Source organism: Melampsora larici-populina (assembly GCF_000204055.1).
Source record: "Melampsora larici-populina 98AG31 unplaced genomic scaffold MELLAscaffold_13, whole genome shotgun sequence".
NCBI classification, from domain to species: Eukaryota; Fungi; Basidiomycota; class Pucciniomycetes; order Pucciniales; family Melampsoraceae; genus Melampsora; species Melampsora laricis-populina.
The window spans coordinates 1,544,281-1,564,540 of NW_006768777.1; the positions used below are offsets into that span (position 1 = coordinate 1,544,281).

At 40.5% G+C, this 20,260-nt stretch overlaps 2 protein-coding genes across 2 annotated transcripts; both read right to left on the minus strand.

The window, feature by feature from the left end:
* Positions 1-362: 362 nt before the first annotated feature.
* On the minus strand, positions 363-4,058 carry MELLADRAFT_85306 (uncharacterized protein; the record flags this gene model as incomplete). Its single annotated transcript, XM_007408700.1, has 19 exons — positions 363-464; positions 547-643; positions 753-766; positions 868-899; positions 1,009-1,100; positions 1,196-1,223; positions 1,307-1,393; positions 1,471-1,644; positions 1,760-1,772; positions 1,925-1,936; positions 2,039-2,059; positions 2,206-2,587; positions 2,700-2,759; positions 2,850-2,920; positions 2,994-3,021; positions 3,104-3,226; positions 3,412-3,500; positions 3,572-3,679; positions 3,783-4,058. The coding sequence occupies 19 exons, from the start codon at positions 4,056-4,058 to the stop codon at positions 363-365; spliced, it is 1,809 nt and encodes a 602-aa protein (XP_007408762.1).
* A 1,997-nt stretch (positions 4,059-6,055) lies between these two features.
* MELLADRAFT_105487 (uncharacterized protein) lies at positions 6,056-6,924 on the minus strand (the record flags this gene model as incomplete). Its single annotated transcript, XM_007408699.1, has 4 exons — positions 6,056-6,146; positions 6,395-6,581; positions 6,612-6,635; positions 6,903-6,924. The coding sequence occupies 4 exons, from the start codon at positions 6,922-6,924 to the stop codon at positions 6,056-6,058; spliced, it is 324 nt and encodes a 107-aa protein (XP_007408761.1).
* Positions 6,925-20,260: the final 13,336 nt, after the last annotated feature.

The window sequence follows — 20,260 nt, forward strand, 5'->3', positions numbered from 1 at the left end:
ATGCACAAGAGCTACAAATTCACATCTTTAAATATTTGCTTGAGACAGATAATGACATGTATGTACACTGATGTAATAGAATACAGGTTTTACAAAAACCTCTTCTGCAATCATCGCCATCTTATAAAATCATACATCGAAGAAAAAAAGAAAGAAAACACATTGCATGAAGAAATCTTGACTCTGCTACAAGATATCATGTAAAGAAACATATAGACAATTCTACCTCAATAAGAAACATTCAAAATGAAAGGTTCGAAAAAAGGTTTTCATGACAAGAAATTATAAGACAAAAAGAACCTGCTCAATCATATACAAGGCAACCACGAAGTAAAATGCGTATATACATAATTATCTTGTACTTATTCCCTAATCTGTTCATTCAACATCATTTGTTCATACAACTCTCTCTTCTTCATTTCCTCTACATTTCCTTTAGAGTCTCCAAAGATTTGATCCATATCCTATCGATTTCGAGTCATTTACAATTGGATTAGTTCCATCCGAATAAAATCTCAATATATTGAATAAAGTCATGGACTCAACTTCCAATGATCGATTTGCAGTTTCGGGAACAAAGAACCATACAAACACGAATGATAAAGCTGAGTTTGCTGCAAAGAATATGAACGCTCCTGAATTTCTATTGTAAAAGGAAGTGGGAAAAAACGGGTTCAATACTGATGACAGTTTCACTGCAAAAGGGAAACATCATAGTCAAGAAGACGTTAGATTAGATGAAACTTGCTTACGTTCTTTCAATCAACTGGGCATCAAAAAAATGAAGGATACATCCATGTATCAGCTATGTGTGACACTCGAATTGTAGAATATGAATGGAATTTGTGGAATGAGTTCGAACTAAACTGGTGGGGTAATCAAGCCGATGATTAAGTTATCTGAAAAATTGGAAACCAATTAGTAAGCCATGGAGAAAGTCGTAGCTACAGAAGGAACTCTCTATGATTCATAGTTGACAATGATTTTGAAGATAAGATAAGACTCAACTAATCCAATTCGACATTGTGCTTACTGCCACTCCCTTGGCACGAAGTGAAGATGGAAAGATTTCAGAAGGTATCGCCCAGGGTACTGGGCCCCTATGATGTTTGAAACGATGGGTAAAATTAGCTACTTGTCTTAGACCACGATAGTAAAGTCGCTTGATGGTTTTGAATTCAAAGGTTGTACATACCAACTTAATCCAAACGAGATCATATAGACTGGATATGGACACCGGATGTCAAAAATCAACCGCTGGAAGAAGCTATTTAGTGCGGCTTCGGATATGATGGCCGGAACTCACTAAAGATAAAGGTAACTCCAGCCCAACCCGCTTGTTGATGTTCAGCCCAGTTTCCTGAGTATTTTCCGACGAGGATGGCAACTATAGCTGATGATGAGAAAAGTTGTGTAGCTTATATGAGAGATCTAATTGAGAAAGTTGTAAAGACATAAAATAAAACATACCATGGCAAGCCAGCATGGCAACACTACCAGCTAATAATAAAGGTCTACGCCCCAATTTATCCATTATCAAGAATGACATTGAAACACCTAAAAGTTGACAAACATTCATGATTCCACTCATTGTCAAGCGACTTTCAAAGTCCAGACCAAGAGTTGCAAATAATGTCGGCGAGTCTGTTTGAACACAGTATGTAAGCAAAGTGTGTAACATTTGTCAGAAAGAGGAATGGGTTTGTCGAGTTTCTTCCTGTCAACAAGAGAATATCAACATGGGATTGAAAGAACTGACAATAGATTAATGCCTAGAGTCAAATTGTGAGGACAGATGATGAAAGGGGACCAAGCGTATTCAAATGCAACATGAGATTATATGATTGGACATTTCACTCGTATCCACTGATGAAAGTGAAACAACACGTGAGACGCAAGAGTCAAACAACCAGATTTGACGTACGTTGATACCAACCTACCGGGTGTTTAAAGTTCTCGAGGGAGTCAGTATGGCGTATATCGAAGTACTAACAGAAAGACTGTTTGTAATTTCATGATATCGAAAAAGTTTACCCACAAATTGTTGAAAAAACATCAGCTTTGATTTTGACAGTAAAAACAGGCAAAGCGGTCAAGTCAGGTCAAATTTCAATGGTTGAAGAGTAGCAGGAGTGTCGAATGACCGATTGAAACACTAAAAACGGATGTTTGATTTGATAAGCACATTGGTGCAAAATGACTCACGCCTGCTCCCACCATGGTACGCCTCCAACATCCATGTCGAAAGGTATCACCCCATCTCATCCACTCAAAGCGAATATCCATCCATACTGATGAGACTTGGGCTGGTTCAATGCTCTCAGCATAACGTTCATTGTCGCCACTCATGTGGGATGGCGCATGTTTAGAGGCCAAATTTTGATATCGAGATTTTTGAATCTCGCGCTGATATTCAGCTTCAACACGCATATCCATCCATTCTTTGCGTACCGTACAATCATCGACTGGTAGCTGTCGAAGGGTTGAAATAACAATCAAGCTTTCCTCATATCGACCTTGATTGGCCAGCCAACGCGGAGAAGCTGGCAGTTGATAGAGGCCAAACAGAATGACGAGGGCGGGTAATCTAGGTGGCGAAGGTGTAAAACAGATGAGCATATGGAATCACCCGTTTTCATGATCGCAACCAATCATGAAGTTGTTTTCACCGTGATCTTCACTACATCCTTTCGACTCACATTTGGAGGCCAAAAGGTAACCGCCAAGACAGCTCGGTAACTATGAAGCGGGTGCCATAACTTTTCCCAAGGTAAAACAGATGGTTAAATCAAACTGCGCATGTTGTAAAAAAGGATATTACAAAGTCCAAACTTAACGGGCAAACTTACGTGATGTAAAAAGCAATGACGATCCCAGCGACGATGTTGAACTCCTCGAGACATAATAAAGCACCTCTGATCTGTAACATAAAACTCAAGTTGAGATTAGCAACACATCCAAACATTTAGAGATATGACATGAAAGATACCAACATCAGGAGGACTGATTTCGCACATATACCTGTGGTGTAATTCAACTGAGTCACATATAGACAAAGCTTATTTTTGATTGGAGTAATCAAAGGCATTTCGTAGCTTCTCACATTGGAGCTGTCATTGACAATGTGCCAATGCCGATTCCACCGAGAAAACGACCGATCACAAGCATGGCATAATCATGGGCAGCAGTTTGTATGATGGAGCCCAAGATGAAGAATGTCACTCCACTATGTGTCACATGCGCAAAATGGACGAGAAATGAGAGGTGGGGGAAGGCATATAGTGTCAATTCAAACCCGATCAAGGTTTGGTTCAAAGGTTACATGTTTGAAGAATTTCATACCAGTGACTGCGGCTATACCAACAGGAATGGCACAGATGAGTAGAGTACATGCGTAGACATTGAACTTACATTCTTATTGCATGTTTACGACCATATTTGTCCGCCGTAAAACCAGCTAAAGCAACACCGAGTATGGCTCCAAATTCGATGGCTACGGTCTAGAAAAGGATAGGCAGAAGTTTGATGAGATGATTAAATAGGTGTGATAGCATACAAACAGGTAATTGACCAAAAAGCCTTTCCAAAAACTTGCTGTATGTGAGCCAAGGGTAGGATCAATTCGAGGAAAACGAGATGTAAATGGAGGGATAACGAGAATGATAGATATCACGCCTTGCTGATGAAGCATAAACAAAGGAATCAGTCATCAAAAAAGGGGTCCAGATGTGACAGAAATGTAGAAGCCGGGGTGAAAAATGAGGGGAGAAGCGGGAACATACATCATAGCCAAACAGAATACCACCCAAACTCGCAAATAAGGCGCAATTCAACACATAACGGTTCTTTCTGATGTTAGCCAATAGACCAATCTTAGACTTTCGGGGAGGATCAAAAGCGGATGAAATCGGAGATTGGCCAGCTAGCTCATGTTCGACATAGGCTATTCGTTGATCGAGCGGTAAGATAGGTTTTGATGGTGAATCGGAAGGTGATGAATCTGTTGATGGAGAATTGGGAGTTGAAAAGTCCAAAGGAGTCGGTAACTTTGAGTGCATTGACTCGACGACAATAGTTTGAGGCAGCAATGAAGCCCAACAGTTGGGAGAAACGGCAGCAGCTAGGAAGAAAAAGTCAGGCGATGAAATAGTGCTGGTGAATTGCAAAGTTGACTGTTTTTATTAATTAAGATCTTGATGGAAACTTGGAAATATAATCTGGTTGGATTGGCCTTTTATAGATTTTCTTTTGAAGGGTGAAGTGAACCCATTTGACCGTTCTGACGCATACATACATCCGCGAATCACCACTCTCTGGATGGAAGGAACCGAAACCGAAACCTAAATTAACTTATGTAATACACACATGTCACTGATTCGGAGGATTGGCCCGATGTACACCTGGCTTTTTGACTAAATTTTAACCTTAAAGTTAGATTCATCAATTTTTGGGTGTTTGCTCAGTCTCAGCAATTTCTTTTCATAGATCCCCGTAAATTCGGAGAACCCGTTGATCAAGAGGAAAATCGAACTGTCCATCATTAAAAAAGCTCATCGTCTTAGGATACCAAAAGGTTATTGTTCTTCATCTCCGTTATCTTCTTCTCAGAACATGCTCCAACGTTTCTTCATGTTGAGATCTGAGACTGTGCCGAGAACTCGGGCAATCTCGGGTGTCTGCAATAATGAAAGACGATATGTACCGCCGACTTCATTGGCTTATTCAACATCTTGTCTAGAAGAGGCCTCGTGATTTACTGACCTGTTTGAGCTAGCACTATATCACCGCTCCCAAGATTTGTGAACTTGTATTCGTCATTTGGAATCTATGGGTCCTCAAATCTAGCTTGATCACCCATGATACATGGAACCGCGTGATGATTGATCATCTCTTGCTCAATAGTAACTTCGAGAACCATGAAGCCGCTTAAGCACCTGACCAAGTACCCTCCGGAATATTGGAGCCCTCTAATCACAAAGGTGAGGATTCTTGTCACTAAAGAGTCTTAGAAGAGTCACTGGATGACATCGGGTATAAATCCTCACTCCAATTAATTGATCAATGAGCACAAGGATCTGTGCTTGACTTCAACCCCACAATAGTGGCTCTCAAACCTGCCCCGGTTTTCAAAAAACCCAGTTGACCCAGTTGTTTTTTGGCAGTAACTTTGTGTATCAAGTTGACATTTGTTGACAGCTCCCAGCCAAAAATTCAACTGGGGCAACCGGGTTTTTTGAAACTGGGTCAGGTTTGAGAGCCACTAATGTACATAACGTGGTAAGAAATAAGCATAAGCGGAGGTCAGATGAATCACATCTCTCTTGTATCTATAATCTGTAGATGAGTCAGAATCAGATTCGGTGAAATCAAATGTAGAGCATCTGTCTTTAGTCTGTCTTCCTTCGCTTCATCCGATTTTTTATCCGCAAAGTAAATATTAAACAACACGCCGGCCTGATTCCGAGAGATCTCAAACCCGAAACAAAGCCTGTAGTAATCTTTCTACTTATGGGCTTGATTTTACACTCCACTCGGCCTTCCTCGGACCCGCTGGACCATGTCCGTTGAGTGCCAAAGGCAAGGTAAAGATGATCTAGCGACTATAGGCTAGACGCTAATTATCTATCTTATGATGTCTGGCTTGAAATATCACAGCAATATTAGACGCTCATCACGTTAGTGATCAAAGTTATGATGAGAGCTCTGCGTCTTGCGAGTCATCACAAAGGTTCGATGGACTACGTAGTTCAAAGGTGACTGGATGACCTCATCAGCCCACCACCAGTTCTCCATGGATCACAGCACACATGACCAGACTTCACAGACCCCATATTCAAAAGATGACGTCCACGGTTTAATCAAGAGAGTGACTGATGAAAAGCTTCTAACAGAAGTCTTGATGTGCAGATATCCTTCGTTAGTCTCATAATATTGCCCAATCTTTGATCACGCCATGTACTTCATTCACCATACGAATTTCCAAGAACAAACTTTGAAGAGAAATCCCGTGATGGACAGTTTACGCTTTTTATTCAGGGATGAACCTGGAGAAGAGTTAGGAGCTAGACGTGTCTCTATAAAGAGAGTAGACTACTTTGTCGTCGATCTTGCACTTTGGTACCTTGCGAGTTGCACCAAAAAAGTGCCTAAAGATAGTCACAGGGTTGAAAATCAAAAATCACAAGACGATTGAATCAAACATCCAACCCTTGAATGATCTACATAAGTCTACATCGAAATACCCTTGGCAGAAGCGGATTCACGCTTTCATCACGAGTAATCTCATCTCCAGAGCATCGGGAGTATAGAAGGGTCGTGCAATAACTTGGCGGATTTCCGCTAGACGCTAGACCTGTCGAATTCCCTCCATGATTAGAGTCCCCCACATACTGACAAAACAACAACTTGACAACGCGCATCCTGATTCCTAGCTCCGGGAAGGACTGCCAACCAATGAGCGGCGCTCATCCTCATGCCGTGACAGATCCCACACCAAGACGCTTTGGCGAACATAATTGCCAACAAAATGGTAAGTTCAATCACATACCATACATCCTGTATAATCCACGGGAAGACAATAGCTATAAGATCAAATTCATCTTTGCACTCACCTAAATTATTATCCACTCTCCCACCTGAATGAGATGTGATCAAAATAAATTCAACACCATTATTGCCTGGTTATGTATCTATCATTCCGTGAGTGAAATGCCCAATGCTGTGGCCTCCTCCGGCGCGGAACTGTTCATCCCGGTGGTGCACAGGAAGTGATATTGGCTGGAGGTGGGTGGGACCAATTGGGTTAGATATATTCTGGATGGCTGAGAAGGGGTCTGCAGAATACTATACAGATGTCACATTCATTGACGGTTTGGGGTCATGTATACATGTTGGGCACCTACCTGCGTGTGTGAATTGGGACATGTCTATCAAGAAATTGCTTGAGTGAAGCGCCCTTACCAATAGCGGCTGTTTTATTGCGCAACCCTGCCAATGTTCTGAGAGCAGCACCAACTAAACTGAACAAAACATCCCACACGCTTTGAGTGCAGCAAAGGACTTACAGCAAGAAGGCATACTTTGGCCTGTGAGGTTTTTTTAATTTGGCTGCTAAAACTTGTGCCTCTTATGAAATTTTTCCCTGAAGTATTGTTTTGCAACAAAAAATACCTTGAATTGAAAAAGCCAACATAAATTTCTTTATTGCACCGTACTTACTTGTAGCAATTACACATGATTACTGCAAGGTAACACACTTCAGTTTTATCCCAAGCAGTAATGTTATGTGTACATATAGTCCAAACTTGTCTGTTGGACTTTGTCTTTTGTGCTGAGCCAATGTGCCTCTCAACCTGATTGAAATGAATTTATGAGCTCAAATGTCCACTGCTCTGGTAGTTGTGTTAACAGAGAGACATTCAATGTTCCTTAATGGACTTGTAAGACATGCTGTAGCTTCTTGAGACCAGTCAGTGTGTCTTCAAATGAGATAGGCAAGGACATACATAGTTGTTTGCACTACATCAGAATATGGCATCTTAGGTGCTTTATCAAAAATATGATGTCAAATAACTCGTTTGGTCCATCTATAGTTGGATAATTATTTCCTCAAACTACCTGTACTATCTAGTCTTCCCACCTTGCTAACTACAGAAGTCTGACCACAAAAAATGGGTGCACTTCAAACCAAAACCACAAGTCTTTCAAAGCTATCCCTTTGGTCAAACCCCTGTAACAAAACATATTGGTCAAGGAACTGCTGCTTATGCTGATGTTATGAAATGCTTGTGAGGACAAACTGAGCATGTCTTGTTGTTACTGGGGATACAAACAAGGCTGGCCCTCAACATTGAGGATACACATGGCTATTCAACATTTGTTTATAATTTGAAAGTCTTTTGAGGGTTGTATATTTTGTATTAGATGGATTTTTAATAGGTAAGCTTGGCTGGCAGATGATGAAGTGTGTTTTTGATGTTCTTTTTCCCCGTGTATGTTTCCACTACTTTCAAAATGGCAGATGTAAAAAGGTGACCTGTTTTAAAATTATTTTACGTAAAATTGATGACAAAGAGCAAGTTTCCAAGACGTATAAATACATAAGAATCAAAACTTGAAACCTCTTAATACATTGGTTCTACAAAGATTTTTTTATGAACGACTTGTCCAAATTTGTAAAAAAATATGCAAACAGAGAAACTATTTGGGGAGAAGATGAATTGGGTGATCAAAGAAACACACACTGGATGCAATGTGGTGTTGCATTTGGGGCTTCAACACGGTGTTGCTGCCTTGGTAACTACACATGCCCGGACTGTGACAAGCCAAATTTGGCTGCAACAAACCACAGTGTCCTTCAACATCCATCTTGCGCAGGGCTCAATTGCAACATTGGAATATACCCATGCAGAACTCAACTATTTGGCTGTGACAACTCACTTTATGTATGCAACATATCACCCTTTGACTGTGACAGATCAAGCCTTTTCTGTGACAAATCAACCCTTGACTTGATCAATATCTGTGGTTTCATCTACGGCAATGCCAATTTTACTTTGAATCCATTTTTGGGTTGGTTTTGAGACCTTCAGATGGGTCTGGTGGGCATATAAGTGCATTGCTTGGTCAACAAGCAGTTGTCATTCCAAGCTTAAGCTCTAATCAAAAGCTTGGGTATCCCATTGGTTAGGTTTTGTTTGATTATACAAAAAAATGCTCTCTTTACAAATGGTCAAGTTTAGAAATTTAAATTAAACTTGATCAAATTTTTAAAGAAACATATGAACAATTCACAGTTGAAACCCCTTATTTTTAATTTAGGACACCTTTTTTCCCACTTGAAAAAACTTACACATGTTTCACAACAACTGTCAAGTTTTTGCAACATGAAAATACATAAAAACTTTAACTTGAAACACCCTAATGTCCAAAATCAGTTTACAGATATGACAGTAGGGAGGTCAAGTTTGAATTTTTATAACCACAAAAAAAATACAAACCGGGAAAGCTTTTATGTTTTGACTGTAAAAATACTTTCCCAAGTTCTTAAAATCACCTGTAAACCACAATCACAGGGGCAAAAATAACTGCTCACATTGGCACTGCCAGCATTAAAGAATTCCCAGATGGGGATATGGGTCATAGGAATCAGACAGCCTTTGTGATTACATATATTAAAATGGTGGTCTGATCCCTACAGCCCATATTCCCATCTGGGAACCTCTTCAATGCTGGCAGTGTGGGGTGACCATTGAAATTTTCTCACTTTTTCAAGATTTGTTCAATTTAACTTCCAAATTCTTTCAATTTTCTTCCTGTTTTCTTCCTGCTTCTCAGTTTTTATATGATCAACTGGAACTGAGAGGATGAACTAGGCCTTCCTTAGGCTTCATTCCTTAGAGCATTCACTATCATGACGGTGTTCTATCGTAAGTTTTGCGTTCCTGAGCGCAAAATGTAATCATGCGTGTAACAACTGAAATGGTAAACGCATGAAATCTACTATGAGCTGCTTTACCATCTGATTTACCAACGATAAGTCAAGGTAATTTGATCAACTCCACAGGGGCAAAATCACCGATCAAAATATCATATCTTACCCACCTCATCCACTCATTCCTCACCAATGACTGCTCTTGTGACCAGGCAGATTGATGCCTGTCAACTGCAGGTTTCATATGTTGAGTATTGGCAACAAGACTGCCTTGCTTAACTTGAGTAAAATCAATTGTGCGAGCTCACTTTTTTTGAAAAAACAAGCTCAACATGATTTGGAGGGTTCAGAGGGTAGATCAACTGTTGATCTGTTGGTATCTTGAGGTCAGAGGGTAGTGGTCAAATGGAAGTCTTGGATGTAGAGCTGGATGGATGGCTGTTGACTGTTTTGATGTGCCAAAAGTTTACAATGAATCAAGTTGTAGGCTTTTGTAGATTTGAACAAGCGGACTGCAAGACTTGACACAGTCATATGGACCGCATGTCTAAAACAGGTCCATAGTGGACCTGTCTGGATTTTAGTGTCATTGTAACACTAAATCACATCATTAACACACCCATAGTGGATGCTCTTAGCAAAGAAGCCTGAGGAAGCTCCCTTCATCTCAGCCCCTCAGCCAATCCCCAGTGGCATGCCTTGGAGCCTGCTGATCAAGGATTTTGGACAAGGTTCTGAGCTTTTCTGAGTCTTCAGTGACTCATGAAGTGATTCTGAGTAATCAGATGAGAGACTGAGCTCAAAGACTACTCATCCAAGATGGAAATGAGCATTCTCCAGCAATGTACAGGAAAATTTGAGCAAAACAGCCTGATCACCTGAGCCAATACCGCAGGATCTGCGCACTAAATAGGCATTGTGGTGTGGTTGTGTAGCACCTTTTGGTGCCACAATGGTACCACAATATGTAGTGGTGCAGGCTCTGCACAACCCGGGCTCAAGAAACTCAGTGCTTGGGAAACCCACACCAAAATTTCAGTGTTGGACTGCTATATACGCAATATAGTGGTATGGAAACCCATTGTCCCCTTTGCTTTTAAAACCTCCTTCACCACCATACATATACGCATGACCCAAAATGGCATGCGGCACTGGTACAGATCCTCAACCACTCAACAAACGTCCCTGGACAACATTGCACCTGCGGCTGACCTGTGGGTCATCTAGTTTAATGGCTCCTGTATATAAGATAAGGTCTGCATTTAGATTTCCATACACTAAGTAATCTTTTGGATACTTGTCAATGTTTCAAAATGCCGCTTGCCAAGAACCTTTCCCAAAGCTCTTCCCAAAGCTTCAAGTCCTGGGTAGTTCATCCACTAGGAATCTTTGGCCACCTAGCCCTTCATAAACCCAGCCAGGGTTTGTGATTACTCCAAAAAACTCTTGTACCACACTTTGTTGTGCATTGACACTCATTGATGAGATTCCTGGGCCCCTTACAAATCAACATGCATCATCTCAACCATCAGCTGTGGAACACAATAAGGCTTCAAGATCAGCCACTGTGAATAAGGCTAAACCAAGTTTTCAAGGAAGGGTAAGTCACTGTTGAATGCAATCTACCATCAAGATTGCAGAACTCACAGTCAATAATTGTATATGTATTTCTAGCCTTGCTCCTCAACTAGCAAGGGTGCCAGATCACCGTCAGCTGTGTTTTCTTCAACTAGCCAACATGCAGGATCTTGGTCATGCTCAGCTGCTTCATTGGGTGGGTCACCTATACAATACCAGCAATATGCAATAGATGTAAGCATACACTAATTTCTTGCTTAATTTTCTTTGTTGTAATCAGGTCTACAAGGTTCCCAAATCCATGGACGTGTCTCAAGAGTTTGACATCAAGGTGGTTGGCTCCAACAAACCAGGATACAAAAAATCTTGGAGTCTCAAAGTGAAGGAACTTCTCAAGCTCTTTCATGAACCCATAGTAAGTCCTAGATTCTCAATATATCATTTTTATTGCTTCAGTCTCTAGATTCCCCTTCACATCCATATGCAAGACTACCCCATGATTTCAACCATCTAGGGTCGTGAATTCAAATGCAGATGGTGTTAGAAATTGTTCAAAGGTGGCAAAGACAAGGTCTTGTACTTCATCTGGCAGCGCCATCCATCCTGTCTGCAATATGTGTCACAAGGCCATCTCTGTGCAACTTACTCTTCCACCTTCTTACATTGAAAAGCAAGATTCAAACAAAAACAACAACAAAGGCATTTTGTCATCTTTTATTGGTGGAAAAACATTAACGGTAGATCTCTTGAACATGGTGTTAGTCATGTGGATCATCCGCCACACACTTCCTTGGGCCCAATTTGAAGACCCAGGCCTTTGAGCCGCTTTCCATACCGTCAATCAAGGTGCTTTTGGCCAATCAAGAACTTGGGCAGTAAAACAGTCTGTGATACTCTATCCTGACTTGCACAACAAAGCTATCAACAACATCAAAGTAAGTAATTTGAGTTTATTCAACTTCATACTTCTTTTCTATCTTTTGAGTATATTATCTATATCATTAATTGATTAATTTCAATCAATTTGTATTATTTTTTGGAATTGATGAAGAAAGGTAAGTTTTGTTTATATCACAACATGTGGCCTACAAAAGGGAACAGGTACACATTTATTGGAGCGTCAGCCAATCACATTGACAATGATTGGAATTATCAATCATCTCACCTGAAACTCAAGATGGTTGCATGGAGGCATCTTGGGGCTCTTTTAACAATGCCAATTGTATGAGTCTTGATCTTTCACGGTCTCATGAGAAGATAAGTTTTATTTCAAATTGTTGTCAAAAGTTCTTTTACTTACACGTTAGCCCAGACTACAGACAGTGGAGGCAATGATTGACCAATAGCTCAGTAACTTCAAGAGATGGTCATATTGGCCAAAAGTCCAATTCATTGGAACAGTTCAGCGCGCCATGTTTGATGCTATGCTCATAAAATGAACCTCACAGTTGGGCATGGTCTCAGGGTGCTTGGTCAGCAAGTAAGTACTTCAAAGCCAACAATTCCAGAAGGTATCCCACTCCCAATTCCAGTTCTTGAGTTGAATGGTGGCAAAGATGGCATTGAGATGGATGAATCTGAATCCGATGAATCCAATGGAGATGGATTACCTAAGAAGCCTGATGGGTTTGAAGACAAACATAACTTAGAAGAGGCTGTATGTGACAAAGAAAATCTTGAGCTCAGGCGCTTGTAAAGGTAAGTGCCTCTATTTCTTTTTCAATCTTTCTAGTCTTTTTCCCCATCCTGTCTACCTTCACACAAAGCAAGTGTTCCTTTTGAATGTAACTCATATAGGTTGATACTGTCAGTAGTCAAATTTTTAGAAGTGTGGCTAGGCGATGTGACTTCAAAGCTCATGCAACACATCTGGGTTATCAAGGTAGCATGCTCAAGCATTCTTGCAAGATGTGGTGGAATAGCCACTACATCAGTCACAAGCTTGCATGTGAGGCCCATGAGGTATGTTTCAAGTTCAATTTAAATTTATTTCAATTATCAAGCGCATACACTGACTATAAATCAATCTCCAGGTGATCAACTCAATGCTTGCAGCCAATCACAAGGCCTGTTTTTTCAAGGGCATAACCATTTCACCTGCAGAATGGCATGCAGTTGAATTAGTTAAGGTATGTCTATTTTATTTATTATAACTGAAATACATGTAATACAACAATAACCAATCTTTCTTTTCTTTATAGACCTTTGTAGATGCTATGGCTTGAGTCAAGGTAAATGGATATACCGGATGTACCGTTCTAGCTGAATACAAGCTGGTAATCTCAGAGCTCAATGCTCTTTAAGCCAAAGCACCTGATTATTCAGGCCTTGACAAGGCAATCAGTGAGATGATCCAGTGGCTCAGCAAGTATCAAGATGAGGCTCCTAAATGCCAAAGTATTATTCTAGCTACAATACTCAAACCTTGATTTTGAGCAAAGTCTTTTTGAATTCATTATCCCAAGCAAGACATGTCTCCCAATTTGGCCATCAATGAGATGAAAGAGGCTCTCGAAGCGTTGAAAGGCTTGCCGTAAAGTAAGCGGGTTCCTGGGGTAATCAGGTGAGACGTGAGCTAAACGGCAACAAGCCTATAAGAGCTCCAAGAGACTCAAAAATACTACACACCTATCACAGCACACATAAAGGTTAGTAAAGAAAAGAGAAGAAAGTAAGAATAGAAAGATAGAAGAGTAAGCCAAACCTGTGCTCAATGCAACAGGATACGTAGACAAAAATGAATAAGGGTGGTAAGGGCGCGTTCACTTAAGCAATTTCTGGCGAGAAATCACATTCTGCAAAATTTGAAGTGTCTATTTGGTGGTGTATGTTTCATTTTTGCATTAAAAATTTTACAGAATGTGATTTCTGGTCAGAAATTCCTTAAGTGAACGCGCCCTAAGAGTGAGTAAAAGTAAATAAAAGTTCTTTCCGATAAGGGAGGAAAGGTGAGTTGTACACAAGTCTTGTTTATATAAAAGCAACCATAACACACACATTAATTAACAGATACATAAATGCTCAGGTCACAAAACGACCTATTCCCAAATAAGAAAGAAAACTCCTTGATCCAGCTCAAACCACATCCTAATCCATACCACTGTAACACTGATTTGTAGATAATTTACCACGTACTTAATTTGTCTGAATTCATTCGGTACTGCTTACACGGAAGTCCTTGACACATTCGAATTGATTGTTGATCTAGAGCCACGAGGTATAATGAATACCACGACAATCAAGGATGCCTTCAACTTACCACAGGAAGAATCTAAGGAGAAAGAGCCATCCTCAACTTCTGAATATGACCCAGCTCCTACCAATACCGAGCCCAATGCATCCAAGTTTGACATCTTTGGAGCCTTGAATTCCAGTACCAACAAAGCTTCCACATTTGAGCCTCAAGGATTACTTGGCAGGGTAGTAGCCAGTGAAGTCCAAGGATCCAACCGCCCTTGCATGGTGGAAGGTTTGTTTTTGATTCCATTCATCCTTGATTCACATTTGAATTTGCTAATCTTGGCTCTTTACAGGAACATCAGCATTAATTCCCCATTCTTTCACACCTTGCATGCGATTACCTGGTCACAGTGCCCGTGGAGAAGGCCCCCGACGTCGGGGGCCCAACGATCTTGCGCAAAAGTGTCAAAAAAACTGTGATTTTTCTGTCCAGGCCAAATTGGTACGCTGAGCCTGCCCAGTTTGCCCCATCCCCAGCCGCCAGACTCAGGCGTTGACCTCAGGAGCACTGAGCCATCGTCCAACTTCATCAACACTGATCAGCTGGGATGAGCGGTCCTGCCCTGATTGTATGAACCCATGGGGGATCCGTCAAAAGATATGCTCAAGCGGGCAAAGATGCCTGTTCCCGCAATTCCCGTTTGTAGGTTGGATCTCAGCAGCCGACTTGTCCAAATCATCCCTCGCTTTCGATAAACCCTCAGTGAATCCAACGACCTGCGGTCCATATTCCTTTGAAAATGAATGCCAATCCAAGAAGAACATTGTTTTGCTTGCGCTCATGACTCCAAGGATGTGTTCGAGGACCTTGAAATATACTTGAAGTTCAGCCCCTGACTTATAGGTGACAAACAAACCGTAGGATAGTTTCACATCGGATCTGATTCGATCGATAGCAGCTGGGATTCGGTTGTTCAGATTGATTAGCTCACAACCTACTCTTATCGGGTCCTAGATATATCATGCCTACATCAAAGCTCATCACAAAGCACTGTACAATTTCACCAAGGCGTACGCGACCTCCACTGATGCTGAGGCTGGAGCTCTCCTAGCGCTCGCCACTTTCACTAAAGAATACAAGAAAAATATGACCAAAGAGCTTGACATCCCAGCCGAACTTCTCGAACCTCCATTGCTAGATGATGATATCCAAGGCTTGGTAGATGAATATTTGAAATCGATCAAAGTTATAATGGAGGAATGGTCGAAGAATTTGATGACGGGAGAGACGCAACTGTTTGTGAATCGTACTGAGCCACCAGAAGAGGATGCCGATCAGATGTACACCATGCAAGGCTCGAGTATCATGTTTCAGATGGTTTGTCATGACTCACTCTCAAATATCACAGTGCTTATGAGTCCTTCAGCGGCTGATGTTGAATTGCTTGCGTAGGTAAACGCACAGATCGACTTTGCCATTGACAGCGGGCAGGGGGCAGTTTTATCAAGGGTTGTAGAGGAATCAGCAAAGGTCATGTTATCAACCCAATCTCAGTGGACGACTTTGTTAAATGAAGAATTCAAGAAACACGCATCCTCGAAAGCAAATGATTGGAAAATACGTCACAGTCAAACCCAACCTGGCTATCACGTTCCTTCCTCAGATCGCAGTTCGGATTGCGGTTCGTCTTCATTACCTCATTTCATACACGAACAGATGAATCACTTCTCTGATTGACGGTTGGGCGTTTACCACCGTTTCTGTTCCTCGACAGGACAAAGGCCTCTCTGTCCGACGTGGAGTAGTGAAGCTACTCAAGTCAATATATCAACTCATAGGCGAGGATCATGTCAATCTCAAGGTCGAAATCTGAAGGCGTTTCATGTCAAGAATGTATGATGAGCATATGGCATTGAAAGTATTTATCAACTGATACCGACCAAATGGTCGCAGGTACCAACAAGCTGACATTTCCCTTCTACAAAACAGGCGCTGGCAATGGATGGCTTAGGTGAACTCTGGTTCACTGGAGCCTTCAATGTCCACACTGTGGGTACGATTATGATGCAGCTGTAGTTTGCAGGATGAGATTCGAAGCTTCTGTCAAACGATCGTGGGAATGTGCTCAATCAAACACACCCGCAACTTTATAGCTTACGATAGCTTTCCTAGCCGCTCATCTGCGATCACGAAGCAAGCAACAATCACTTGTTTCTTAGTCTTTTTTGTTTGTATATGCCTGTCTGAATACGATCCTGCCTATGTCAGCTGTGGCTCTTCATGCCAGTGTCTTTCACATATTTAAACCAGCTTGTACTTGAGCAGACAGTTGAAAATATAAATTACTTTCGAATACTTGTTTGTCAAACGGTCCCTTTCAACCGGGAGCTTATGTATCACATCAAGTGATAGACTTTGACTAAAGTTGTTTGAATTTGATAACCTCAACGGTGATTTCGCGATTTGTTTTCTTATTACTTCCTTTGTATTTTTCCATAAATAGCACAGTAGGAAAGACTACTCAGTGAGCTGTGATTCACCTGTAAATCACATTCCCTTGGGCGATCTGCCTCAAGTACTATGTAGACTTGATTGGCATGGAATATGTGCCACGGTCGTGTGTAATAACTCACTAGATCAGGATGTACTGTTAGATTTGGTAAACAACATCATGCTTAGTATAAGTCAGCAAGTGATTGATTATCTTCAAATCACATCTACCAATCATGCTTGATACTAGCAAAGATTTACATGGAAAGCCTTGTCATTGAGCCGTTCAGACAACTTCCACGAACATTGTGATTGGGTGATGTATGTCAAAGTATGATTAGGCTTGCAGCATACCCTTAGAACAGTCAAGCTATGTCACTAGTTTCCCAAGCTACCACCCATGGATCTCATCTTGCACTCGAGTTGTGAATTGATCAAGTAGCAAGTGTTCATCTTTCTTACAACTTAATAACCACCAAATCTACACCTGCTCCTGATCATACAAATCAAATCAAATCAACCAAAACCAACCTCACACGATAATTCAAACCAAGAAGCCAACAAAAAAGAAAAAAACAAATCTAAACCTCAAACCAAAAGATTCCCAATCTTCTTCTTCTCTAAAGGTTTACAACAAATCTAGCAAACTATATCATCTCCAGACATTAAGATCACAGTTTGTTCAAATTTAGATTTAATCACACCTTTTCTCATCCTACCTTCTACTAATGCTGCCATCACTGTGTCTTTTGCAAATACACACCAAGCATGAAAAGTATGTCTACAAAGAAACATCAATGAGATTTCATTTACTATTTCTTCTTCTCCTACTGGTTCATCTAACTTCAATCCACACTTTTCACACTTCAGAGAGCCTTTTTGCACGTTGTGCGAAGGAACCAAAAATATAAGCGATATGCAAACTCTTCATTCGGAAAAGAATAGTACTGACTATCTCCTAAAGCTCCGGCTGACTGACTGACATAGTACATCCTCGATAAATCTCAACAATCATTCTCTAGAATTGATCTACACCCTTCAATCAATGAGATCTGAGGATCACATCGGAAAAAATTAGCAACCGCAAAGATTGAAAGAAAGACAGAGAAAAGCGAAACACATACCTGTAGATTAAAATCATGAAGAATCTTAATGATAGATTCTTTCAAACCTTCAATCTCCGATCCATTTCGGATTCGTCAAATCAATCTGATCGGGTCAATTTCAGATCCAACATTATCTAAAAGACCTCTGATAAAAGCTAAAACATATCATCCATAAAGATAAACACCTTTAGTCACTTCTCAGAATTATGTTTTAAAATTTCATGGATTCATACCTGGTCTGCTTTCCGAATATAACAACAAGTCTTCCCAAAGATCATGATCATTCTGTTCCTTAGCAAAGTCAATCGCCTAAAATAATCATTGTGATCAAATCCTGTAAGATTAAGATGTCTTTCTTCTTCTTACGGACGAGGAAGAGAGATAGGTGATCTCATAAGGAACCAACCCTTTGAACATCACCAATTCGATCGATTATCAAAAATAGAGCTTTTTTGTTATGTCCCATCCTACCCAAAAGATAGACCATCTCCGGAACAAAGTCGGCTTCACTACAGATCTTATAAGCCTATTCAAACCCGACCAGGTATCATCTCAATAAATCTAAATCATTACCATGGATGTAAATAAATAAAATATGAAATCAGATCCAAACCTTGGCAAGACTATACGTGTTGCTTGCTCGAAGATATTCCATTAACCTTTTTCTATCAAACTCTGCAAAAAGATCAACGTGCAGATCGCTGTAATCTGTTCCTGAGAGTGGATCGATGTCGAATCATGCATCCAAATAAGTGGCCAGATATCGTCGGTGATCTGTCAATTGAGTTATGACGCTTAAAACCTTTTTAATAATCGCAAAAATGAAACACGATCTTTTCAGAATTCCACAAGGATACAGTTTGAAATGTCAAGAGAGAAGCAGACTCACGGGGATTGAATGAGTATGTTCAACTAATAGATTGATAGCTGTCCCATGCTCTTTCTTGTTCAGATTTTGATATGGGTTCAACTCATCATCAAACTCGATCAATAACAATACTTGATCCTGGACATCAGTAAACAAGTTATGATCCTCGATCAATTCAAATACCTCTGGCTTTCTCAATCTCAAATAGTAAGCCAAAGCTTTTCCGGGTTGATGATTCAAAATATAACTGTGTGGGATTAAAGAGAGTCAAAACTTGAATCAGACGATTGAAAAATTAGGAAAAAGAAGCAAGAAGGGATCTTACCGTTCAGTTAGACAAGTCATCAAGAGTACATTTGAATCATCATTGATTCTTGTTAAACGATCTTGAGTAGCTGATATCACAGCAAATACATTGTATATATCTGGTGGCCATCTCCTGATCATCTTTAACATGTTCTGATCTCGAACAAATATAACATAAACATCGAGGTTTACATAACAAATGAGAGTATTTGAACACATACCTCAGGATCTCTTCGCAGTAGATGAATAAGAATGACTTCATAGACCAACTTTGAATCATCAAGAAAGTAAAGAAAGTATGAGATCCAAATTTTTCAAATCTTGTAGAACATAACAGCGTTAATGATAGAATGATAATCACAATTAGTGAAAAGAGAATCCTTCTAGTGTGACTTGACTACAAACAGAATGATACGGTTCAGTGAGATTATGACTAAGAGATAAGAAATATCTTGGACGTACATTGTTTTGTTTGAGTGTAGCATGAATGAGGGATGAGACATTGAAGAATGTAAAGACAACAGCTACCCAATTCATATAACTGAATTCAAACTCGCTTCCCACCAAGTTAGATCCGAAATAAGTTGTTGATACCAAGAGCGAGCTCCATGGTAAGAGAATACAAGCACCGAGAATAAATAAGCAAAGGTAACTTAATGTCTTCTGGAATTGGCTGATATCTTTGTGCGGATTAAAAGCAGTTAAAGGTTCATGTTCAGATAGTTGATCTGTAGGTTCCATTTCAGTTTCTTCTTCGTCAATAGTCAAGATCGTTAATGAAACTTAGAATGTGATGGAGTCGATGCAGATTTGATTTTAATTTCGGGATCTCAAGTGTCCTCTTTGCCATAAGGTTGTTGACTCGACAGTTATATAAATCGAGTTGAGCACTTGGTTGGTTAGTTGAAAGTGTTGGTGATAAGGTTTTGACTGGATAGGGAAATGGAAGGCTGAGCTTCCTAGGAATTGTAAGCTTGGGCTAAATCCATTGATCTCGAAAGAAATCATCGAAGTATAGTGATCCTGATCAACAAAGTGGGCTTGTGCCACTCACACTGGGCCCGTTGTTATGAATATTGGATGAACTGACATTATGAATTTATGTATGTACTTACATAGACTTACATACATACACTGGCTCTCCAATGCGGAACGGGGGATGGCCACCAGCTTTTCTCGGGCAAGGATAGTTCATGGGGAGCTTCCAGGTGTTCAGTGAGGAACACTGAGCGTTCAGTAGGGGAAAATGAAAGTTCAGTCGTTCATACTGAGCGTTCAGGGCCGCTTGTCTCCTAGTC